The sequence below is a fragment of the Xenopus tropicalis genome, chromosome 7, assembly GCF_000004195.4.
Source record: "Xenopus tropicalis strain Nigerian chromosome 7, UCB_Xtro_10.0, whole genome shotgun sequence".
Classification (NCBI taxonomy): Eukaryota; Metazoa; Chordata; class Amphibia; order Anura; family Pipidae; genus Xenopus; species Xenopus tropicalis.
Window position 1 is genome coordinate 70,900,716 of NC_030683.2, and position 26,620 is coordinate 70,927,335.

Genomic DNA, 26,620 nt, shown 5'->3' on the forward strand with positions numbered 1-26,620 from the left:
GAAGCGCCTGACCTGGGCTACAGAGAAGCAGCACTGGACTGTTGCTCAGTGGTCCAAAGTATGTCATTCGGAAATCAAGGTGCCAGAGTCTGGAGGAAGACTGGGGAGAGGGAAATACCAAAATGCCTGAAGTCCAGTGTCAAGTACCCATAGTCAGTGATGGTCTGGGGTGCCATGTCAGCTGCTGGTGTTGGTCCACTGTGTTTTATCAAGGGCAGGGTCAATGCAGCTAGCTATCAGGAGATTTTGGAGCACTTCATGCTTCCATCTGCTGAAAAGCTTTATGGAGATGAAGATTTCATTTTTCAGCACAACCTGGCACCTGCTCACAGTGCCAAAACCACTGGTAAATGGTTTACTGACCATGGTATTACTGTGCTCAATTGGCCTGCCAACTCTCCTGACCTGAACCCCATAGAGAATCTGTGGGATATTGTGAAGAGAAAGTTGAGAGACACAAGACCCAACACTCCGCTATCGAAGCATCCTGGGCCTCCATAACACCTCAGCAGTGCCACAGGCTGATTGCCTCCATGCCACGCCACATTGAAGCAGTCATTTCTGCAAAAGGATTCCCGACCAAGTATTGAGTGCATAACTGAACATAATTATTTGAAGGTTGACTTTTTTTGTATTAAAAACACTTTTCTTTTATTGGTCGGATGAAATATGCTAATTTTTTGAGATAGGAATTTTGGGTTTTCATGAGCTGTATGCCACAATCATCAATATTAAAACAAGAAAAGGCTTGGACTACTTCAGTTGTGTGTAATGAATCTAAAATATATGAAAGTCTAATGTTTATCAGTACATTACAGAAAATAATGAACTTTATCACAATATGCTAATTTTTTGAAAAGGACCTGTAGTTACATAGTTACATAGGGTTGAAAAAAGACCAGTGTCCATCAAGTTCAACCCATCCAAGTAAACCCAGCACACCTAACCCACACCTACCAATCTATACACTCACATACATAAACTATAAATACAACCACTAGTACTAACTGTAGATATTAGTATCACAATAACCTTGGATATTCTGATTGTTCATGAATTCATCTAGGCCCCTCTTAAAGGCATTAACAGAATCTGCCATTACCACATCACTAGGAAGGGCATTCCACAGCCTCACTGCCGTCACCGTGAAAAACCACCTACGCTGCTTCAAATGGAAGCTCCGTTCCTCTAATCTAAAGGGGTGACCTCTGGTGCGTTGATTGTTTTTATGGGAAAAAAGAACATCCCCATCTGCCTATAATCCCCTCTAATGTACTTGTACAGAGTATTCATGTCCCCTCGCAAGCGCCTCTTTTCCAGAGAAAACAACCTCAACCTCGACAGTCTCACCTCATAGTTTAAATCTTCCATCACCTTTACCAGTTTAGTTGCACGTCTCTGCACTCTCTCCAGCTCATTAATATCCTTCTTAAGGACTGGAGCCCAAAACTGCACTGCATACTCAAGGTGAGGCCTTACCAGGGACCTATAAAGGGGCAAAATTATGTTCTCATCCCTTGAGTCAATGCCCTTTTTTATACAAGACAGCACTTTATTTGCTTTAGTAGCCACAGAATGACACTGCCTGGAATTAGACAATTTGTTATCAACAAAAACCCCTAGATCCTTCTCCATTAAGGATACCCCCAACACACTACCATTCAGTAGATAGTTCGCATTTATATTATTCTATATATTATAATGGTGTTCTGCATGAGAACAGCTACACTGAGGCAAATTCCACAAGAAAGTGTTAAATACTGTATATTACAGGTTCCTCAAATCAGATAGCAATTTTGACAGTTTACTGGAGAACTTATTTGTATTTTATCTATTTTATAAATTAAGAGAATTGCAATTGCATTTAAATGTACCTACAAATGTACATATAAAAATATTTTTTTTCTGCAGCACAACTGATCTAATGCATATTTTAAAAATGCTGATACCCCCTCTACCCAAGTGCTGCACTTCCTACTTTGTTCACACATAGAGCACATTGTTCCAGAAGAGACATCTTCAGGTCAGATTTACAACCTAGTGCATAGTGCTGTAAATCTGTTAGTAAATGTCAGCCTCTTATAACATGCCAAATGCCATTCATGCCTCTTTACAGATTAAACTGCTTGCTTGGGGATTAAAAAAAAACAAACAAACAAAACACAGACATTTTAACTTTTTATATTGCTGGATTCTAAAAATAGATAAGATTTAATAACACATTCTTATAAGTTTATTTTCACAGCTTGTGTCCTGAGAATTTAGTCCCATTCATCTGTTTCTATTTTTCCAAATATATATCAATTGACCCCCTTATGCAATAAAAAGCACTAATGTTCAGTTGCAGTAACCCTTAGCAACCAATTTTTACACAGGTGGCCAGTAAATGCTGCCTGTTGATTGGTTGCTCATTTTATTACACAACCCCATTAAAGGGGTTGTTCAACTTGTTCTATATAGTCTAAGACAATTTGCAGTTGGTCTTCATTTTTTATTATTTGTGTTTTTTTTATTTCACTTTATTCAGCAGCTCTTCTGGTTGGAATTTCAGCAGCTATCTGGTTGCTAGGGTTCAAATTACCTTAGCAACCAGGGAATGGTTTGAATGAGAGACTGATATATAAACAGGAATAGAAAATAATGCAAGTAACATTACCAATAAATTTGTGGCCTCACAAAGAAATTGTTTTTTGGCTGCTGGGGTCAGAAGAAGGCAAATCATTATGAAACTGTAAAAATAAATAATGATGACCAATAGAAAAGTTTTTTAGAATTGTCCATTTTTGTCAGGTCTAGCAACAGGTAAGTAGCTGGCAGGTAGGAGCCTATGTGCCGTGTAATCAGGGTCGGACTGGGCCGCCGGGACACCGGGAAAAATCCCGGTGGGCCCCGGCCCTAGTGGGCCCCAGCGGCCCAGTCCGACCTTTGCCGGCGCTCCCCGCTACTGACTGTTCCTCCCCGACGCGTTCAATTTATACGCGCTCGGGGAGGACGTCAGGCGGGGGCCCTTCGGGGGGGGTTAGGGGGGCCCTTGGGGGGGTTAGGGGACGCGGCTGGGGCACCTGCAGGGCCCCTGGGGCGGGAGCCCCGGTGGGCCCTGCACCCCCCAGTCCGACCCTGCGTGTAATATAGGTAATACACAAACGGAGCATGATGAAAGGCAGAAGTCATGTTGTAGAGAGCAGATGATTTATTATTGACAAATAAGAAGGCATCAAGATTCTGAGAAAATGGAAGAAATACAAACGTCCTAATAACAGGCCAGTGGTGAGGACAGGCAGCCAAGAATCACAAATCTGTAAAACAGGCAAAGGGTATGGACTGGCAGCAAGCAAAGAGAGACCGGTAAACAGACCAGGGGCAGGCTGAGGACAGAGGGTAATGAAGTAAACAGGTCAAGGTCAAATACCAGGAGATCCAACAGAATTTAGGTAAGGGAACTGGAGTGGAGGAACAAAGGTAAAGGACAAAGAACCAGGAAGGGACCAGGCAGGAACCAGGCAAGAACCAGGCAAGGGAAACTGTAGGACTATATCTGGCTAAAAGACTTAGCAAGCAACTGGGAGTTGTTTGTAACAGGCTTATCAAGTCCCTTAATTGATCAGTTAAGAGCACTTGACATTAACAAGATGGGTAGAGGAAGAGAGCAGCAGGGTGAGGTGACATACTGTATGTCCATCAGAATAATTGACCCACATCAACTCAGAGAACCCCCAATGGCTGAGAAAGTTAATGCAACCAAAGGTCATCATGCAGACCAGGGTTTAATTCTAGGCAGTTCCTGACAATTCTATAACATACTAAAAGTTATCCTAAAGGTGACCTACCCCTTTAATGGTTACAGAATGTATCTTTCAACAAAATTTCAGTGCAGTTATGGGATGAAAGACAATACATTTGCCCAAGTGCATTGACCCATAAAAACTGAACAGCAGATGGCATTAATTGGTCACCTGTTTAAAAGCCAATATCTTTTTGGTTGATATAAGTTGGTTAATAGGTATTGGACAAGTATATTATTTTTAATTTAGCATTTTGTAGTATAACTGTTACAAAACTGCAGAATTATAACCAAAAAAGTGAAGATGAAAACCACATAATTATGTAAGCAAGTGCTGTCCAACTGGCAGGCCACATCCCATCCATGCCCCCCCCCCCACCTGCCTGGCTGCTGTGACTGCTTACTTTCTGTTCTGGGAGTTGGTTAGCATTTGGAAATAGTCATTATATGGTCCCTAAGATGTGTAATAACATGCTGGGGGTTGCTGTGCTATCCACAGTGGGGACATATCAATTTAAAGGTATGTCTTAATATGACATAATCAGCTTTTTCACATATGAAGGAATATGACATCCCTACAGTAAGCACCAACCATTTGGGTTTTTGCTGTGTTACCACCATTAATGTGGGTATGGTTTTAAAAGCTCTTGTGACAACATGGGTTTGAAATGGGTACGGTTTAAAAAGGGGTAGTAGCCAAAACTGGCTTCCATTATCGGCCCTCGGTACCACAGAAGATGGACAGCACTAATCTAAGCTATGTAGAGCAACTTTTATAAAATAACAACATTGCTAAAGAAAGCCTGAAAGCACTAATTACAGATGCATACAGAGAGCATATCTAATAATATATTGACCTGCTGCATATTAGGCCAATAAATAAATGACATTATGTTCTTTTCACATATTTTAATTTCTGTAATTTAAGATGCTGCCACTCTCATTAGCTTTGCTGCTCAACATTTCCAATAAACCACTTTGGCATTTTCCATATCTGCTGAGTGATTTGCGGGAAAACAGTCTTTTGTAAACAAAATCCAATATCCACCAATAGAATCATGCTTTTGCTGACTGGAGAATTTATTTCAGTATAAATACAGAGAATGACATTTCAGCTGAATAGATTTCCAGATTCAATGCATTTGTAGCTTGAAGGTACACACACAAGTTACAGCAGGCATAGCGTGATAACAACCATCACCAACACAGAAAAAGAGGATAAGCTGAACACATTTCCTTCTCTTGCAATAGGTGTTTCTATTCTGTTCAGCCCAGTCATTACCCTGATTTCAATCTTATTCAATCAAAAATCTAGGGCAACTATGTCAAAACACAGGAAACAGGAATATTACCTGAGTAACCACTGTGTTCAAAACTGCTCATATATACCTCATAGTGATAAGTACTACAAAAAAACTGCAACTACAAATTTTCTAATTTTTTTCTAACTTAAAATAATTCCACTTTAAAAAAAAAAAAAAAATCTAATTGTAGGTTTTGGTGGTTTGAAATAAAAATATTACAGTAAAGAAAGTTTTAGTGCAGGAATTGTTATTCAGTGAATGAAAATTGGTCAAAGGTCTGAATACTGAAGGCACTGTATTGTGGGTGGCTGTACAATAATAAGGTGGTTCCTTCCACAGGAAAGAGTGGATAATACACAATAAATAATCATAGCTTTGTACAAGCTTGTATAGCAGAATATTAAAGCGAGCACATTCAGCAGTAATAATTTCAATAAAAAGTCTCACATCGGCAGGAAAAAATGGCTCAGGAATATTAATTTCGTTTTTATAGTTTGTATTCCACTTGTGTTTTTGTTAAAGCAAATGATCTTTAAAGTTCCATAACTGTGCACATATTTGAAGTGTATTACCTTTTATACTATGACAAAAGGCTGCATGGAACAGCTGTATGAACAGCTATTACCACTTCTAATGAATATTATATACATGCACTTTTACCTGAAAATAAGTGTTATGGGTAGTTAAGGAGATTTATTCTCTTTAGAATCTGGTAAAGGGACAGGGTAATATGTAAGGCTGATTAAGCATATGGGTCCATGCCTAAGAAGTCCTGTTTTTGTAAGAAAAAGTGCAGTCTTGTCTCCCTCACTCCAATAGCCAATCGACCCCAGGCTGCCCAGGGGATGCCTTCCATTTAGGTATTTTCCTATCTCATTTCATGGTGTAAAGAATGCTTAATACATTTTTCAGATCTTTAATTTGCCATGACTCCTTGTTTTAAAGCCAGAAGCATTTCTTTCTGAATGATTTACTTCTATAGCAAAGACTAGTGTTAAAATTAGGGTGTTGCTGCATAAAGATTTACACTAGTCTGTAGGTATCCGGCTGGACTGAATTAGAAAGTATGACAATTATCAATCATAATTAGGATTTAGATTTGCAATAGATTATGTGATGGAATACCAAACCACAATGATATATTCCCCTTCTAATCTTTGCTCCTTTGTTATGTGTTTGGCCCTTATCAGGAAGTACAGAACTATACATAGTGGTCTATATATGTTTGCACAATTTAGGGCCCCAAAAACTTGTTGAATACTGTGTACTTTGTAATTTATGAAGATATTAAGACATACTTTTATAAACCAGACATTTTCAGAATCTTCTATGCAGAATGTTTCAGTCATAAGTAAAGTTTTCATGTTTTAAATATGGATTTATGATGGATAGCACAGATTAATTATAAAGGCTTTGGGCACAAGCACAACTTTATTTACAAAAGTACTTGACCCATCTATTCTTTAGAAAGTATGTAGCTTTACTTTTAATTTCAGATTGCGATGTTCAGTGCAATAAATAAAAAAATAGATATTTCATAATTAAAACAATAGGCAGAAAGTATGTTCAACGAAAACCTTTGTTCATTGCAGTAATGTTAAAAAAGGGCATACCGTATTTTTCGCCCTATAAGACGCTCCGGAATATAAGATGCACCCAATTTTAAAGGAGGAAAATCTAGAAAAAAAAGATTCTGAACCAAATACTGTAGTAAAATATTTTATATCAACTGTATAAAGTTAATTGTCTCTGGGCTCGCACATAATGAGGCTTCGCCCAGGGCCCCCCCAAGCATCCTTCAGCTTCCCCCAGGGCCCCCCCAAGTATCCTTCAGCTTCCCCAAGCCCCCCCCAAGTATACTTCAGCTTCCCCCAGGGCCCCCCCCAAGTATCCTTCAGCTTCCCCCAGGGCCCCCCCCGAGTATCCTTCAGCGTCCCCCAGGGCCTCCAAGCATCCTCCAGCTCCCCCACGGCACCCCCAGCATTCTTCAGCTTCCCCCAGGGCCCCCAAGCACCTTCCATTTCCTCCCTAACCTCGCCCCAGCGGCCTCCGGCTCCCGTGATGTCTTCCTCTCTGTGCCGTGGCTCCCAGCTGCTTCTGTGCTTTTATAAGGTTGCGCTCCGTGCGTGTGACATCAGTACGCACGGGCGCAACCTTATAAAAGTGAGGATGTAGCAGAGAGCCGCGGCACATAGAGGAAGACGCAGTTTGTCGTATAAGACGCACCAACTTTTCCCCCCCAGTTCTGGGGAAGAAAAAGTGCGTCTTATACGGCTAAAAATACGGTACATACCCTAGAATTGTTTTTTTATGTGAATGACATTTCTGCTGTTATGTAACATTCTGTTTAACAGGTTTCCAGAAAATATATCCCACACATAAGTAGAATAATATAAAGAAATTATATAGACACATTTCTATATACCCTTTAAACCTTCCTGCACTTATCTGAGTTGCAATTAATTGCATTGTTTAAACTGATTTTCAAGTCTTATATCTTAATTTGTGTTGTATAGTTATCTGCAGGAATATGTCAGCCCTGCCATAGTTGGCCTAATAGCCCAGGCACAGCACATTCCAATAATTCATGGTAACAAAAGAATCCCACCTACAGTAATTATCCACCTAAACAATGGGTCCAATGTATCACATGCAAGAATCCCATTTATAACACTTGACGCATGGTAGACGAGCATTTGCTATAGCTTAAGCTACATTGATTTACTACAGAATAAGTGGCTTTATAGAAGCATTGCAGAAGCATTTAAACAATTTCAGGATAGGGGTATAAAAGATGGTACAACTTATTTACACAGGGATGAGGTTTCCAGTTTAACAGAGAGACAATATCATCATTTTAGTTCCTTCAGTACAGCTTGGCAGATGCTTTAACAATGAATCTGAATATAACCCTTCTAAGCTGTTATTGCCATGTAAAAAAATATGTTTTCTGAAGGTCTTCGGAGGCCGATCATTTTCTCAGCTGCTATATGGCAGATTAACTGTGCCCAGCACACTATCTGTCAATGTGGGGAGTCTTTTGCCAAAGGCAGGGACAAATCGAGGTAAGAAACAGCCAAGAGGCAGCTTAGCTTAATGGGACTCGAAACATTTCTCGCCTAATGTATGAAAAATGCTACAGGCTTTTTAAAGTTGGTGTTTTGCATTTATATGGCAATCTGACACAGAATCTCATTTTGCTGCCTTGTGTCTTTAATACAGGATTTATTGGGTATGCGGGCACAAACACACATGCAGAGATTGCATAAAAGTAGAGGTAAAAATGGAACTCTCATGAGAAGCAAAAAGTAAATATACAAACTGTGAGGTTTTGCTGCTATAAAGCAAGCAGTTGTTGCAGTTACCAGTAAACGCAGAAATAACAATAATGAATGCTCAGTTCCAGGGGCTCACTGTAAAATAAAGTGTGTTTATAAATGAAACACAAGGTGTTCTATCCATTATATTGATTGCCCGAGAGTTGCCTGCCCCATTTATCATACTTTGTAAATACAGAGCAGTTGCATATAGGGAAGGTAAGGGGTCACACAGCGTCCATTTTCGGGCCCCAGAACTTTCTTAAAATCACATTTGGAAACATATGTCAACACCGTTCCTTAGTTAGTACAGCTGGGCACTTTTTAGTCCCACAAAAAACTCACAGTGTCTGCATTCTATATTATTACACCACAGGCAAAGAGTGAGGCTTAAAGGGGTGGTTCACCTTTCAGTTAACTTTAAGTATGTCATAAAATGCCCACTTCTAAGCAACTTTTCATTTGGTCTTCATTATTTATTTTTTCCAGTTTTTTAATTATTAGCCTTCTTTTTCTAACTCTTTCCAATTTTCTAATGGGGGTCAGTGACCCCAGCAGCCAAAAGCTATTGCTCTGTGAGGCTAAAATTTTATTATGTTGGGTTGAAAACCCCAACATACTGTTCTTCGACTTTGGCTTATTCTTCCGCTTCTTCCTCTTCTTCTTCTTAGCGCCCCCCATTTTCTAAACGCTACTCCTCCTACAGTTTTAGGGGTACAACACCCAAACTCACCACACATCTTCGCCCTTTAGTGGAGCAGGTTGCTTGTGCTTTTCTAAGCGATTCGGCCCCCCGTCTTTTTGTGGCGCTGCTCCGAACACCCCAATTTTCCCATTGACTTTGACAGGGAAGATTTTCAAACTGCTGCCACACTTACAGCTTTGAAGCTACACCCCCCACACGTGAATAACATAATAATGGGGTCACCCCGAATGAAGCAGCAACATCTTTTGGATGACCCCCAAAGTGGGAGGGGCCAGCAACAGCCAATCAAATTTCATCTATTGACTTTAATGGGGAAATTTAACCTGCTGCCAATCTTACAGCTTTGAGGCTGCACTTCCCAAACTTGAATCACATAGTCATGGGGTCAGCCTGAATGAAAATATGATGATTGCTGGATGCCCAAAAGTGGGCGGAGCTGTGAACAGCCAATCAGATTTTACCTATTGATTTGGCGGAAATTCAACCTGCTGCTATTCTCACAGTAATAACACCGGGGTCCCCAAACTTTTTACACTTGGTCACTAGGGGACTGCAGTTTTAGATTTGAAAAGTGGGCGGGGCCACCAACAGCCAATCAAATTATTAATACTAAGGTCTCCAAACTTTGCAGAGCTAGTCACCTGGTAACTGCGGTTCAGAGTTAGAAAAAAGTGGGTGGAGCCACCAACAGCCAATTAGATTTTAACTATTGATTTTCAATGGGGAAATTCAACCTGCTGCCATTCTTACAGTATTAACACCAGGGTGACTAGGGGGCTGCATTTTTTAGGTTTTAAAAAGTGGGTGGAGCCACCAACAGCCAATCAGACATCACTGGATGACTACATATTCAGGGCTAGAACAAGTGGGAGGAGCCACCAACAGCAAATCCATTTCCACCCATTAGATTTCATTTGTTTATATTTAAACTGATTCCATTATTTAAATATTAATTCCAGGGTTGTTAAAGTTTCCAGAGTTAGTATTTGGGTATTTGCCGTTCAAATGAAAAAAACAGTAGGCGGAGCCACCAACAGCCAATATCATTTCATCTATTTACTTTCAATGGTGAAGTGTAAAATGCTGTCAGTCTCACAATTTTTATGCCTGAGTCCCCAAAATTTGCAAAGTTGGTCACTGGGAGACTGCAGTTCAAAATAGGAAAAGTGGGTTGGGCCACTAACAGCCAATCAGATTTCATCCATTGAATTTTATTCGTTTAAATTTAAAATGCTGCCGTTCTTTAACAATTAATCCTAGGGTCCCTAAACGTTGCAGAGTTAGTCACTGGGTAACTGCAGTTCCAGGTTAGAAAAAGGGGGTGGAGCCACCAACCGCCAATCAGATGTCACTTGTTGACTTTCAGTGGGGAAATTTAAGTTGCTGCCATGCAGACACTATTAAAACCAGGGTCCCCAAACTTTGCACAGTGGTTTTTACTATATAACTGTGGTCCAGGGTCAGAGAAAGTGGGCAGAGCCCATTCAGTGACGTCATGTTTTTCAACCCAACATGAAGTTTGTTCTCAAACTTCCCTTTCTAGTTGTTATTGTTACTTTTTATAACTTTTCTTTCTGTTTAGGTCCTTCCCTATAAATATATCAGTCTCTTATTTAAACCAATGCCTGTCCGCTAAGATAATTTGGACCCTAGCAACCAGATAACTGCTGAAATTCCAAACTGGAGAGTTGCTGAACAAAAAGTGAAATAATTACTAAACCACAAATAATAGAAAATGAGGACCAATTGCAAATTGTCTCTGAATATTACACTCTACATCATGGGTCCCTAACCTTTTTTATCTGTGAGCTAAAGTCAAATGTAAAAAGACTTGGAGAGCAACACAAGCACCATAAAAGTTCATGGCTGTGCCAGATAAGGGCTAAGATTGGCTATTAGATACACTGTCAGCATACAAGAGGCTTTATTTGGTAGTAAATTTTATTTTTATTCAACCAGAACTTGCCACCAAATCAGGAATTCAAAAATAACTACCTGCTTTGGGGGCACTGAGAGCAACATCCAAGGAGTTGGGGAGCAACATGTTGCTCACGAGCTACTGGTTGGGCATCACTGCTCTACATCATACTAAAAGTTAACTCAAAGGTGTACCACCCCTTTAAGAGATTCCATTGATTTTTACTATTTATTTTTGTAACCCATTGTGGGTACTGAATTCTGACCAAAGACTGAGCTCACCTTCATATCTTAATACAGGTATAGGACCCGTTATCCAGAATGCTCGGGACCTGGGGTTTTCCAGATAAGGAGTCTTTCTGTAATTTGGATCTCCTACCTTACGTCTGCAAAAAAATGATTTAAACAGTAATTAAACCCAATAGGATTGCTTTGGCTCCAATAAGGATTAATTATATCTTAGTTGGAATCAAGTACAAGGTACTATTTTATTATTACAGTGAAAAAGGAAACTATTTTGAAAAATTTTAATTATTTGATTAAAATGGAGTCTATGGGAGATGGTCTTTCTATAATTCAGAACATTCTGGATAATGGGTTTCTGGATAAGGGGTCTGATACCTGTACAAAATCTTTCCTTCTTTATTCATGCAAAAATACATTCTGTTAGTATTAACTCTATCCTACTTTATATCAATTCCTGACATAATTCTTGTCCCCCAGAACTCCATGGAAAACATGTCAAATGCTTAATTACATATGGAGCCTTTATGTGGCAGTAGGGAATATTCCTTTTGCGCATGCAGTATTCCTCAAGCTGTCTATACACCTGCACCTTCTTTCACAAAGCTGCCAGTTAAACACAGAAAAGGCAGACAGGAGCACATGGATGGCAACAGAGTAAGCAACAGCCTTACAGGATTTGTTGCATAATTAAATAATTGAGCAAGCTTTCCCCATTCCTTAAAGAACTTAAAGGGTAATGGTTGCTATTATAAATATCTTCAAAACTGGTAGATGTTTGATAAATCTGTTTTGCAAATAACTTTTTATTATTTTTATTATTTACTCTTCCAGTTTATTTGATATTGAACTATTTATTTGTGAGACAGCATCAACCAGTTTACTCAGTGTTAGTCATTGACAGATTTCACTTCCTAACTGGTTGATTCGAGCATGGATCAGTTATTTGCAGTACACAGATGACAAACAGCATGGTTGAGCTGTATGCAGTAGGAAAATATGTTAGGTGGAAGAAGCATACAATTCAACCATTTATATCACAAACACTATAATAAAAATCCCTTTCCCTAAACAGATTTTCATGCACAATAAAAAGTAAATTAAAAATATAAATACTTTAATTTATTTGTGAAAAAGAATTATTTAAAACCCATTTAAACATTTTAGGACATATTTTTCAAATATGCACTCACAGAAACCTTGCACTGATTTCTCTGTCAAAAGATTTGTTGTGTTTGTTTCCCTCTGCCAGAGACACGCGGCTCTCTCCTCCTCCCCCTCCCTCAAGAATGCTAAAAACTCACCCCCCTCTTAGGAATGTGGATCCGAGCCAATAAGCAGGAAGCATCTGAACAGATGAAATATGGGGAGACTTAAGGGCACTATTGAGATAACTGAAGGTATGCCTGCAGCTTGAGATTAGCTCTTTATTAGCCTTTCCTTCTCCTTTAAAAGACATATTGCCCAAATGATGGGGATACGACCAACAGCTAAGACAGCTATTTTCAGAGAATATTTCATTGCATATTTGCTCTTATTTATTTATATAGCTTTTAAGCTCTACAGTGCAGGGACCTCCATCCTCTTGTGTCTTTGACTCTTAACTTATTGCAACTTGTATTTAATTGTATTTATTGTTATACTTCGTATTTATCTATCATTATCTTACTAACCCCCTTTTTGTATCAATATATTCTACAGTCCTGCATACATAAGTAGCGCTTAAAAAATAAAGATATACATACATACAATTATTTGCAATGTTTCTTTCCTCTATCTAGATTACTAGATAATGTCTCTATGTAAAATAATCATATCTCTTAAGATTTTGTTGTGCTGATATCAGAATCCCTTCTATTGAGTCTTTGCCTCATTTTGCAAAGACTAGTGTCTATAGTCTAGTGGTTAAGAGAAGAGAGATATGGACTGCTTGTAGTTTCTTCTGAATGGTGACTGATCAAATATACAAAATTCAAATGATAGAAAGCATCTCCTTCAGAAATGAAGCTTTCAATATGCCTGTTTTACAAGTTAATTTTGACAGGGTAGGCATATAATTGTTGCTATACTGAAAAGAAAATTTTACATAGTTTGTATGTTTAACTAAAAATGTTGAATTCCTACATAGGCCAACAGAAAAGTGTTTCCACCATAAACCTCCAGTTTCCTGTGTAAGAAACCTTCCCCATTTGAGGTATTTGGTAGTTTAATAAAATAAATTCTTGTAATTAGTTAATTAAAATATTAAAGGCCTACACCATGTATCCTACAAACAACGATAAATGGTAATTAAAAGGCTGAATACTACAAAAATGTATATAAAATGCTGCATAATAAAATCCCTAATCAAATTAAATCTGAAACCCACATTATTTTTTTATCTGTACTCATCAAAATCTTTAAAGATCTTAGATCTTCTTTTCACATTCATCCTGCTTCCTCAATGCCTCTTCTGGTACATAACAAGATTTAGGAATGATGCAAACCTTGCTTTGATAGTAACAAGATGGAAAGTTTTTGTTGGTAAAGTTTAATTTTGCATAAAGGGCTGGAACTAGGGGTTGCCTAAGGCACTGTTTGTACAAATAAGAATATAGAATATAATTGGAATTTATTTTATATGGTGAACGATCCCCTTTGAGGTTCCCTCAGTAGAGCCACCTATAGACAGAAACAAGATAGGATGTCAAGGGCTATTTATTGCACTTTGGTGTCTTCTGGTCCTGAACTGTCACAGGTCTCTGATTCATTGCAGAACACTGAGACATGAGCTACACCTATGAATGCAATGCTGCCTACCCATCCCCTAACTTGCATGAAATTCTTTTGCAGACAATAAAGACTGTGCTGATCTGTCCCTCTAAAAGAACATACTGTAGGTACAGTGAGTACAGAAGTGCAACACTTTTATACAAACATGGTACTCATATACCAATATGGTAAGACTGCAACTCTCAGCAACAAATTTCCTCTACAAGGTTAATGTTAAAAGGGATTACAAAACAAACAAATGATAGTTACTCTTCCTTACTGTAGTCAGAAAAAAACATGACTTGTACTAGAGCAGGGGTGTCAAACTCAATCACATAAGTGGGCCGAAATCTAAAACACAGGCTAAGTCTCGGGGCAAATTTTTTATTAATATACTTAGTAAGATACTAAGTGGTATATTTATCACAATGTGTTAAAAGTGGAGTAAGACATTACCGGTGATGTTGCTCATAGCAGCCAATGGATGCTTTGCTACTGTTGAAATCTGATTACTGATTGGTTGCCTTGGGCAACATTAATGGTTATGCTTCACTCCACTTTTTACACAGCATGATAAATATACCCCCTAGTCTTAGTTACTATATGAGGAAAATGGAAATTGATCAGGCTGGATGGTCAGACACACTCACCAAGGGCCACATAAAACAGCCCGGTGGGCCGGATTTAGCCCCCGGGCCTTGTGTTTGACATATATGTACTAGAGGAACCTCATGAAGGGCATGGTCTGTAAGATTTGCTGTTTTTCAGAAAGTGAAGGAAATGCTGTTGTTCTGTTCCTACCATTATCCATGGAGTAAGATTTAAAATGAAAAAAGCAGGGTTAACAAAACACTTCAAGACACTGCTGCAAGGTAAGATTAATTTTTAGCACACAATGTTCAAAAGGTTCCTTATCACTTCTGTAGATCATGTGTATAATCTGTCATCCAGCGATGTGAAGTGAAGGCCCAAAGGACATTAGGTTTTTTCTCAAGTCTGAGCTACCATCTTAATCTGTGAGAGACATGGTTTGGATGAATTTCTACAGTATAGTGCTTGGCAAGACACAAGATTGCTGGCTAAATTAAAGTTGGCAGCTAGTTCAGAGGACTTACCCCGGTGAAAATAGTAGCTTAATTGGTATGTAAGTAAAGCAATTTTACTTGTCTTCTAAAAAGGAAAAGATTGTTTCCTATACAGAATATTGGCTGTTGGGTGCTGAGAAGTTATATTTTGATTGTGTGAGTTTTTTTACTTTAAAGTAAGAGTTCATTGGTTAAAATTAGATGGTCTATCTATCTATCTATCTATCTATCTTTCTATCATCTATCTATCTATCTATCTATCTATCTATCTATCTATCTAAATAGACTGATAAACTTTACAACGAAGGTACAGTAGTACATTGGTACCCATGAACAAGTCTGCTGCTATTAGTACAAAGTGCATTTCAAAGCACTTTTAAAACCATCCTGAGAAGACCCATAGCACTCAGGTGAAGGGTATAAACAGCATAGATACAGTAAGTGTTTAATGGAAATTTCATTATAGAAAACATACAGAATGTACAGTACTGGAAGTTGAAATACTGTATTAGCTAATGCATTGCATTAAACCCCAAACAAGCAAAAAGCAATGCATTCTGCATTATGGCAATTGAGTTAAAAGCTTTGTTAAGAAAGCATTCTTGTTACTTTAGGTCAGCTTTGTTGTTCCTGCAAACATGGGGAATCATAATTTCTTACTTAAACACATCCAAATGAATGCAATAACCTATGTTAACATATAAAGATGCAAAATGGAGTGTGCAACTTTTTACATTGCTTGTTAAAATGCCCAAAGGGATGCCATGTATCTGATGTAAATTCTTCCACAGAGACAAGACAAAGTGCTATACTGAAGCATCATTGTGCCGCACAGGCCATTTAATGTATCCTTCGCACATATCGAAAGGTATCATATAAAGACTAAGTGACCCTTTATAAATATTTTTTAAGATGTTCTTACTTAGCAATAACCTAGAGAATATTTCATTAAAAGCATTAAAGTAATTCCTGACTTTTCCATGCTTTTCCATGTCTAACTTGATAACTTTTGACATAATCTGAACAGTTTGGTAGCACTAAAAGGTTTTAATGTACAAAAGGAACAATTATATGACAAGCTGCTGCCAACACATTTAATTTATATAGTAAAATTTTCATGGAGACTTTCACATTTGTTGTTGTTGGAATAGTCAACAATATGCTATAGTGGAGAGAGAAAGAATGAGTGTTCTACATGTTTTTATGAACTATGCATGGCCTTGCCTTTCTCTTGGTATAGAGGTTAACAGCATTCAGCTGGCCGTGCCTGCATTAGACAAGACCTCCCAGATAGAAAATAAGATGTGTTTTTATTGTGAATTTGAAACTGGTAGGGTGTTAATTCTTCAGTCTGATACTTTTTGCTTTGAGCACCACTTTCTGCTCTGATGCTATGAAATCCCCAGTTGTTACCCTCACATGGCTGATTGAGCAATGTGGTTTCAGTCTGCACTCTCTCTGTTCCAAAGCCTGGCCATTAGGAATTCAATCAGTGTTCGTCCTAGCAGTGCTGATCCTAATAAACTCTGCCATCCCAGCGGATCCCTTGTTCCAAAGGAGATCTGATACTCTACGAAGGTCTCATTCATGTGGTTTGAACTGATTGATCATTGTGTGTGTAGTCTTTGCACTTGAAAGAAGCTGGTCCCAGGTGTTTTTTTTTTTGGTACAGCTGTGCATGTTATTATTCTTAAGCTTGAATCAAAACCATATGAGATTGCTGCCACTTCATAGAGTACCACTGCACTTATCCCTGTTTTAAACCATTGCAGTTGCCTCACTGAAACAGACTGATTTGCTGTCCTGAAATACAGTACTTTCCCAGTATCCTCACTGACTCATGAGCTAAGCTAGCAGTGCTCAGAGAAAAAGTAACTAAATAACCTTGCCATTTTATAAAACAACAAATCCTTTTCCAAATATACCTGAAACTTATATTAATAAGTACAGTGGTAAACTAGAAATTAGGCTTTTGCCTAGTAAATATTTTCTGTGAAATTGTGGTTTTGGCAGTGGTTAAAATGTTCACAAATCCGTGGTTGAATTCAGCCATGCAGTGGTCTGTTGTGCCAAAAAAAAAGAAATGCAGATGATATTATTAGCCTTTCCTTGCCTTCTACATCAGCCAATTGCATTGGATACTTCCCCATCCCTCCCCCCTCAAACTAAGAAGCTGTCTGGTTTGGAAGAAATTGGAAATGGGCCTTTTTTTCTATGAAAAACAGAAACTTATTTAACAAGGTAGGACATTATATATGATATTGCAAAGCTGAAAGCCCTATAACTGCAATGTTATTTTGCCTTCACATTGAATTTTGAATTTGAGTTGTATTTTGATGAGTTTTCCCAGCTAAATTTTCAAAGAACCATAGCTTTGCAATATCATATATAATGTCCTACCTTGTTAAATAAGTTTCTGTTTCAGAGAACCAAAACAGCGCAAGTTTGCTCTTTACTAGTGGTAACTTAAAAAAGAGCACATCTAATTTTTTTTCCCGCATTGAATTACAGATATGAAAAGTAACAGAAATATGTTGAAAACTGGGCATTTCTAATAGAACACAAATAAGCAAGAACTAGCAATTGTACAAGGGGCTCTATGAGTTTTTCACTGACTTTTCTTTATATAGATATGGGATCTGTTATCCAGAAACACAATATCCAGAAAGTTCCGAGGCCATCTCCCATAGACTCTAATATAAGCAAATAATTCTAATTTTTAAAAATGATTTCCTTTTTCTCCCTTGTACTCAATCCCAGCTAAGATCCTTATTGGAGGCAAGATAATCTTATTGGTTTTATTTAATGTTTAAATTATTATTTAGTAGAATATCCAAACCAGATCCAAATTACAGAAAGACCCTTTATTTGGAAAACCACAGGCCCTGTGCATTCTGGATAACTAGTCCCATACATGTATTTACTTATATACATCCTAGTGATGTGCGGGCCGGGCCGATAGCCACGGGACCGACGTGTTTACCTCTAGGTCGGCGGGTTCGGTCCGACCTCAGCACATCACTTGCGGGTCACGGGCAGGTTCGGGTAGAGCTCTTCCGCTCACCCTCCCCACACGTGGCCTAACACTGCTGGCTTCCTCTTTCAGCTTGTGAATTTATAGATGCATGCCTGAACACCTTACCCTTTTTGTGACATCATTGCAGGGCAGTTAAGGCTTGGGTCTAAAAATAGAGGGGCGAAGCTGGGTCGGGTTTGGAGCAGGCGGGGTTAAGGTTGGGTGTGGGTCAAGTTTTTCTCGAACCGCACATCACTAATACATTCATGTATTTGTAACCACACCCAAAAGCTGTAATATGAACTTTCTATTACTAGATTCCACATTCTGCCACTAGGTGGAGCATGCAACAAATACAAACCAAAATCCTTGGAAAAATCCTAGCAGCAACAGATCCACTTGTTATTAGATCCAGCCTTCTCAGTATTTTCTATACTCTCTGCAGTTAAACGCAAATAAATGGACCTACTTGCACAGCTTATCCCACTTCAGCCTCAAAAAAAAAATACAACTTTGTGAAGAATAAGAATAAAAAGGGCAGCTGTCAAAAAGACTGATATATGTTGTCCAGGAAATAAATTTTCACACATCCATTTACAAAATGTTGGCCTTCTACAGGATTCCAATGTTACCTTGAAATTGTTATTCAGTTTAATTGGTTACTATAGTTTGAGTGTTCCTATTTAGTGTTGTTGCTCTAGATTTATTATGCCTCTTGTTAAAGTCATTTTCTATTTTTTTCTAAAGATCTTGCTTCTTGCTTGACCGGTGCTTAGGCTTTCCCTGCATTCTGCTTTTCTTTCTAACCCCTGACTTGGCTAAGTGTGATGATGGTCATTTCTGCAAGCACCTCTCTGATCTATTCAATGCTTGTCAATGCTAGCCTAACCTCTTTCTATATGCAGGCAAAACCAATGTAACAGAGGTAGATGCCAATGAGGATTGTCCTTTGTATTTCATAGGACCAGTGCAGACCAGACAATTTGAGCTAAGAATCACATCATTGGAAGAATCCAGACTGGACCATGTGCACCAAGAATTTTTACAAAAGGAAATATGAATGTCTAATTCTGCTTGGACAAATGTGCTGTACATTCAGAAACAAAGATCTTTTTCCTCTAATATACAGTTATGGTTGCTACCTTTTGCAGCAGGGAAGTCCAGGTAGGGTGGCGGAGCATGTCACATCCGGGGGAGTTGTGATGCGGCAATCAGCCATTGACTTCAAAGTTCTGTCTGAATTTCCTAGTTTGTAAATCCAGACAGGCAGTTTTCACACAGACATCCCTTCTGAAACCCAGGCTGTCAGGGTCAAAACTGGACAGGTAGCAACCCTATATACAGTAGTGTGTAAGCCAACATTACCAGTGATGTTGCGCATCAACCAATCAGCAATTAGATCTAAAACCTGTTAAGAACATGTAGACATCAATGACATATTTTCCCTTTTACAATAGGAAGATCTTTCTTTGCTTAGTAGTTTTAAAGGTTTTTGGGTTTTTGACACTGGCTTTTGTGTAACATTAAGAAAAAGTTGCAGGTTTCGCGACTTTTCCACAGCTTTTTTATTTTTTTTGTACTTTTTCAGTTCAGATCTTTTGATAAATGATTGCTATTCGTTAATTTTTTCGCAAAATTGCATAAATATACAGTACATACTTTCTGTATCTAACATTTAAGGGACTAGTCCCATTGCTGAAAAAAAAGATATATATATATTTTTTTTATATAGCTTAAAATGTGCTGACCAATGCTGCATTAGTAAATCACAGAAAATGTAAGAAGGTGTTTTTGAGATTGTAAGAAAATAGAAGTATTCAGTCCTGCACAGTCATTTATACATTGGTTTTAAAGACTGAGAGCTTAAGTGAATTTAGATTAGCTTCAGTCAGTTAACATTTTCTAAAGTCTTGTTTAAATCAATGCAATAAAATCCAAATCAAATCTTTAACTACGTGCTATTCTGTCATATCTTCCTCTGCTCTTCATTATTTCACCTCAAGGGAACAAGCTTAGCTATTTTCACTGTTGGTTGCTTTGAGCAACCTGTTTCCATTACAGTTTGAAAACTCTGCACTAATTAGTGGGTTCCAGTGTGAGCCATGCCTCCTGTGATGTAGACAGATACATATCAATTTGTCCCAAGAGTGTGGCAGAACATTTTAGCAATGCCATAGGCCAGCTTAACATCTCAGGCTGAAGACACAGTGGAGTTAAAGGCCTTGAAAAAACACTTTTCTCTCTGCCGGGCTCATCTCTCATGTTTACCACCCTCTTACTCAGGCAGCTTTGATGTGTGCAGACATGATCAAGCCCCAAGTGCTGCAACCAAAAATGTTTACTTAGCATTTTGCTCAGTTATCCATCATGTTTGAATTACTTCAAACTCTGTTTAATTAACACCACTGCTTATTCAAACAGCTAATGAGCTGAACTGCCTCAAAAATCACCCAATGATTTCATCTCAATCAATTTTCTCAACTCTGATCAGCTCATCTGTTATTTTTTTATGTCCTTGGGAGATAGGGGATTAAAAGTCACATTTACCTTAATGTACCAATTTATCTAATGATGGATGCATGTAGTATATACCTTTGGTTGAGCAATTAGCATAATATTTTCGAAACACCATAAACTCATCTTTTATGCTATAATTTAAACTTAAAGTTCTACAATCATTTATTTTATTTTTTTTAATCACTAACAAATGTTAGTCATCACTCTGCTGATAAATTGCAAAGACAAGAACAGTAAACTTGTACTGGCACAGTCTAGTACAGGTATGAAACCTGTTATCCAGCATGCTTGGGACCTGGAGTTTTTCAGATAATGGATCATTCTATAATTTGGAACACAAGACCTTAAGTCTACTAATAAATAGTTTAAACACTAAATAAACCCAATAGGATTGTTTTACAACCAATTTGTGCCTGTATGTTACCCAACCACTTAGATTGTAAGCTCGACGGGGCAGGGACCTCCTTCCTACTGTGTCTCATACCACATGGCACTTATATATATACATATATATATTTATTGTATTTATTTATTATATCACTTGTCCTCCCTGTGTGTAATTTTGTATTCTGTAAGATTGTACAGCGCTGCGTACCCTTGTGGCGCTTTATAAATAAAGTTATACATACATACATACAATATGGATGTATGCAGTTTAATTACCATCAAGTACAAGGTACTGTTTTATTATTACAAAGAAAAAAGAAATTATTTTTAAAAATCAAATGATTTAAATGGGTGATAGCCTTTACATAATTCAAATCTTTCTGGATAATTATATCCCATACTTGTATTTGATTTACTTCAATGAATGGACACACATCCAGATGAGTCAGTTACCAAATATATTCCAAAATATCTCAAAACAATCACTAAAACGTAACAATAATATTGGTAAGGTATGTTTGTGAAAAGGCTCAAGTAAGTAAGGCCAGTAAGGGGCAAAAGAAAGTATATTATACTCAAGGTCAATATCAGTGTGGGAATTTATGTTTCCGAGTACAGGTAATTGCAGGAGAATTAGCGAGAATGGATTAACAGTAGCATTATTGACTGCTCTAACAGTTCAGCACTTCAATCATTGTCATGGAAAGATAGTACATCATAGCACAAAGGAACCAGATAGCCTGTTAAGACTGCCAGTTAGATGTATTTGTTTGTGATATTTTCAGGTCCTTGAAGTGAATAAAACACAGCATGCAAAATTTCAAACATCAAAACTCCAGTTCACAACTTCAATCATTGCATAGAAAGATGGTATATCATAACAAAAAGAAACCAAATAGCTTATTAAGACTGCTAATTAAATCTTCAATAAATGATGATTGTGATTAAGGTAGCCACATTTTCTAATCTAAAGTAATTTACTGACTGGGACATAAGGGGACATGTTTTAAAAGGACTGGGGGAAGCTGAGTTGGATCTGGAGCATAACTGAGCAAGTCATTGGTCCAATCATGACAATCCAAGGAGGCAACATGATGAGACAATGCCAGGATGATGACTACAAACTACAGTGCTAATCTTTGCATTCTTTATAATGGAACAGGGACACCCTATGCCTATGTGTTTCAGGAGGAGGAATCATTTTTTGTGTTCATAGTTAGACTAAGGACAATTGGCTTGCACATTTTATTAATTTAAATAATAAGATTTAGAATTATTCTGTCCAAAACAAGATGCAACTAATGAGTATCTGTTTTTGATTCAAGATTTGACTTCTTTCATTTGCTTTTATTTAGAGATTATGGGGAATATAGGACAATGACAGAGGTCCTAGAAATGTACACTGAGTTTCTTAATTTCTATTTATTGCTTGGAAATATGCCACATATAGCATTCATCTAAAATTTAGGATGAAATGTTTTCAGTTTTGATAACCATCACAAATTTCCTTTAAAAGAAAATCACAACTCAGTGAGTTTGATTAGAAAAATCCTTACCCAGTACTGTAAGCCTGGCTGGACGGGATCGGATAGCTGCCTGGATTGCCTGACATTCATACATGGCATCATCCTGGAGCTCTGCTCGTTGAATCATTAAATGATGTTCTCCAGACAAATGGTCACCGCCAACTGAATAGCGAGGATAACCTAAATAAGAAAAAAAAAACAACAAGCTATTGAACCAGAAATTAAATATCAAATACATCTAATGTATAAAATATGCGATTTTACTTAAAGACTTAGCTTTCCTCACAAATCCAGTATTACAGATATAATTCTAATTGTCAAAGCAGATTCTTTCAAATTTGGATTGCAAATACTTATGTTAAAACTTTTAAGGCACAGATGCACACCCCTTAATGCTCTTCCAAAAAGCACTTGAGCTCATGGTTTGGTACCTTTCTGCATTTTGTGCTGAATAATAAAAGGTTCAGAGTGCAGTGCCAGCAGGCACAAGCAGCCCTGTCTGACAATCACAGGCCAAAACAGCGCCCTGTTCTTACCTCCTGCCCTATGACATGACTTAAAAAGTTCTCTGATAACAGCAACTGTGTTAACCAGAGATATTATACGGCAGTGTTTTGTGCCTCAGGAGAAGACTGAGGTAACAGAATGATCCTATCACAAACTCTGTTATATTATGTATTGAGTAACAAAATAGCATGGTCAAAAATACTGTGTAAAAAAAGTGTTCTAGTATCTGCAAAACACAACTTAGCCTGTATAAAAGACCACAACTGCAAGGAAAGTTTTTACCTCTGAAAGAACAATGTACAAAAGAAAAAAAAGCCATCTTTGGCATGTTGGTGGAGTTAAGGTGGCCACACACGTGGCGATCTGGCGACGAAACATTGTCAGATCTGCCACACACCATCAGGGCTGAAACAGCAGATAAGGAGGTAGAAACAATAGGATTTCTACTTCCTTCTGCCGATTCAGCCCTGACGGCAGATTTTGCTCAGGCGCCTTCTATGGCGCCCGCTCAAAATTTTCTGACCTGGCCGATCGGTGAGTCGACCGATATCACCAGCCTCCTGCGATACCGGTCGACTCACCGACTTGCTATACATGCACCGAATATCGTACGAAACAAGGTTTCGTACGATATTATCGGTGCGTGTATGACCAGCTTTAGTCTTCTAATAGGAAGTTGGCATGCATTTTATATCTTTACATCCTGTATTGCACTACCCCAGTAACCTGATTTCTGTTATCAAATGGAACTGACAAACAAAATAGAGCATTGCAAAACACAGAGTTGAATGGTTCCTTCTGGTGAATTTGTAAAGGAGTTTGTGATCTTTCTAACCATTGCTCTATAAAGATGAAGTATTTTGATCACTGATGCATTGATGCTTTCATAAGTACCCTTCATTGGTATACACAACAGCACTTCCTGCAAGACTGCATGTGAGTGCCTCAAGGCTGTGTGAAGTGTAAAAAGTGGCTACACGTATAATGAGGTTGTTTTTAGTAAATACTATGCATTTGCATTTTGGGCTATATCCCCCATACAGTATGTAATAAAAGGTACTAAGTTTGCTCAGGAGCAGTAACCAATAAAATGTAAATAGGTGACCAGAATATACTACCTGCTGATTGGTTGCTATGGGTTACTTCTCTTAGGCAAAATTTGTGCCCTTTATTACATAACCCCCTATGTCTCTCCTGAATGAGATCTCCTGGATAAAGTATAAGTATAAAAGAAGCACTCTATTGCCTATGACTGTTACTGGATCATATCTGAAATGGCAAAGCATATAACCATTTCTATTTAGTAATTGGAGTGAGCAAAATTTTTTGCCATACATGGAATCTGTGAGACAATGGATAAGAAAAAACAGAGAAGAAAATGCCCATTGACTTCAATTCATTTTGCGCAAAAAACCACTTTCACTTTAATGTGTTTTTACAGATTTTTGTCATTTTTTTCTGCAGTTTTGCACATTTTTTGAAGCATAATCATCATCACTATTATTATAGCAATGAAAAATCTTGGCAATAGTTATTTCTTTATTTAATTTATGAGTGCAAGCTTGCTTTAGCTGAATTAAATTGGTGGTTTAACTTTAAGATAACATTTAGTATTTTATAGCCAATAGTCAATTCTAAACAACTTTTCAATTAGTCTTCATTATTTATTTTTTATAGTTTTTGAATTATATGCCTTCTTCTTTTAACTCGTTGCAGCTTTCAAATGGGGATCATTGACCCCTGAAGCAAAACAACTATTGTTCTGTGAAGCTAGTTTAATTGTTGTTGTTACTTTATATTACTTATTTTTCTATACAGGTCCTCTCCTATTCATATATCAGTCTTTCATTCGAACTACACCATGGTTGCTAAGTTAATCTGGATCCTAGCAACCAAATTGCTGTTGAAACTCCAAGCTAGAGAGCTGCTGAACAAAAACTGAAATAATTAAGGAATTAAGGAACTACAAATAATAAAAAATGAAGACCAATTGCAAATTGTCTCAGAATATTACCCCCACTTAATAATGACAAGAAAAAGAAAGTTTGAAGCTCACCAGAAAGATCTCGTCCTACTCCTATGGCTAGTCCATCCTTTATCCAGAGTAAAAGCCCATGGTAACCTGGAATGGCACAGAGGAGGCTGACTGGTTGCCCAGCTACCACTACTTGGTCCTGTGGCTGCTGAGTGAAAGATGATTGGCCTAGAAATGAGGAATATACAGTAAGTCTTAACTTTTAAGTAAAGGACACCACACATTATATCATTTTACTGTTACTGAACCACTGCTGCAAACATCGAGTGACTTAATATGCCTCCTTTAAAACTGCATCCTAACAAGCCTTCTGCAGCACCACTGTAAACAGGGCGGCCATACGTGAAAAGAGCCAATTTTAGCTGTCATTGAGATGTGTCTACAAATTATAATATTCTAAAATAATTGTTGGCTTGTCTGGAAAAAATTGTGAGGCATTTTTATCAAACAAAATTACACTTCTCAATTTCTAATTGGACATCAACATCAGACCATTGACATTTAATGCAAGCCATTTGATTTCATTTATTTTACATATATTATTATATGTCTTATTCTTGTTTTGCTATAAAGTGACAATATAGCATTTAACAGTGGCAGGCTTTGCTTAAGAATAAAAATATAATACTAAACAGTGCCAAATAATTTAACATTAAAAACTAATTTTATGCCAACTATATTTAGTTATGCACATTCTGAGAAAAACAGACATCATAAACAACAGAGATCTGATAGGAGAGGGTCCCCAACCGTTATAATATAGGACTTCAGTGGTCATATTAAGTTGATAAAAAACCAAGTAACTACTAGAAATAATGTGTTTACAATATGATTTGGTAAAAAAAGTACTTTGGATGCCTGTGAAAATCCTCATTAAATATGAACATTTATATAAAATGTACATCTCTAGGTTAAAATCAGTAGAAAAAGTAATAAAAACTCAACATTTGAACTCTTTCAACTTTGCTGTATGAAAGGATGATTACCAGAGCTTGGGATGCAACTTTAGCTCCTTGACTTAATACAAAACTGAAAAATAATCTCAGTTTTATTTAAATTGCATTCCTAGTATAAGCAAAACCAAAAAAAGAGAAAATTAATTATAAATCTGGTCTTAAAGTATTACTTTTTAATTTCTTTCCTCCTGGTAAAAAAAAAAAATCAAATATATTAAATTTTTCATTCATTAAACTGTGTAAAGCTGTAATATATAGTCTACAGTAGGGTTGCTGTGCAGTTTTCTTCCACACTCTTTATTCTTCCACAAATATTATACGTATACATTGTTATTCTCAAGTATCATAGATCTTTAGACTTCTGTATTTGGTTATTAGCTATCCCTAGTATCTCCACAAAAACAATCAGGAAATACACAAACATCCTCATCTAAACATTATACCCAAGAATTGCTGTACTGCTATAAAAACAGACTTACTGTGGGATGGAATCCAAAACAAAATGCCAAAAATCTGTTGATCTTTATATTCATTAGCCAAAACATCTGCTGATGTATATTTGTGGAACCAAC

The 26,620-nt window shown here is 37.6% G+C and overlaps 1 protein-coding gene across 2 annotated transcripts in view; it reads right to left on the minus strand.

Annotated features, from left to right (window-relative positions):
* The window catches only part of kirrel3 (kirre like nephrin family adhesion molecule 3), a 731,102-nt gene that overhangs the window by 282,022 nt on the left and 422,460 nt on the right, over nucleotides 1-26,620 (minus strand). For both annotated transcript variants that reach the window (XM_031905877.1, XM_031905876.1), the window contains exons 3-4: nucleotides 25,114-25,260; nucleotides 22,581-22,730 (exon numbers count right to left, since the gene is read on the minus strand). In XM_031905877.1, coding sequence (XP_031761737.1) covers nucleotides 22,581-22,730; nucleotides 25,114-25,260 — 297 coding nt within the window. The remainder of the gene's footprint in view (nucleotides 1-22,580; nucleotides 22,731-25,113; nucleotides 25,261-26,620) is intronic.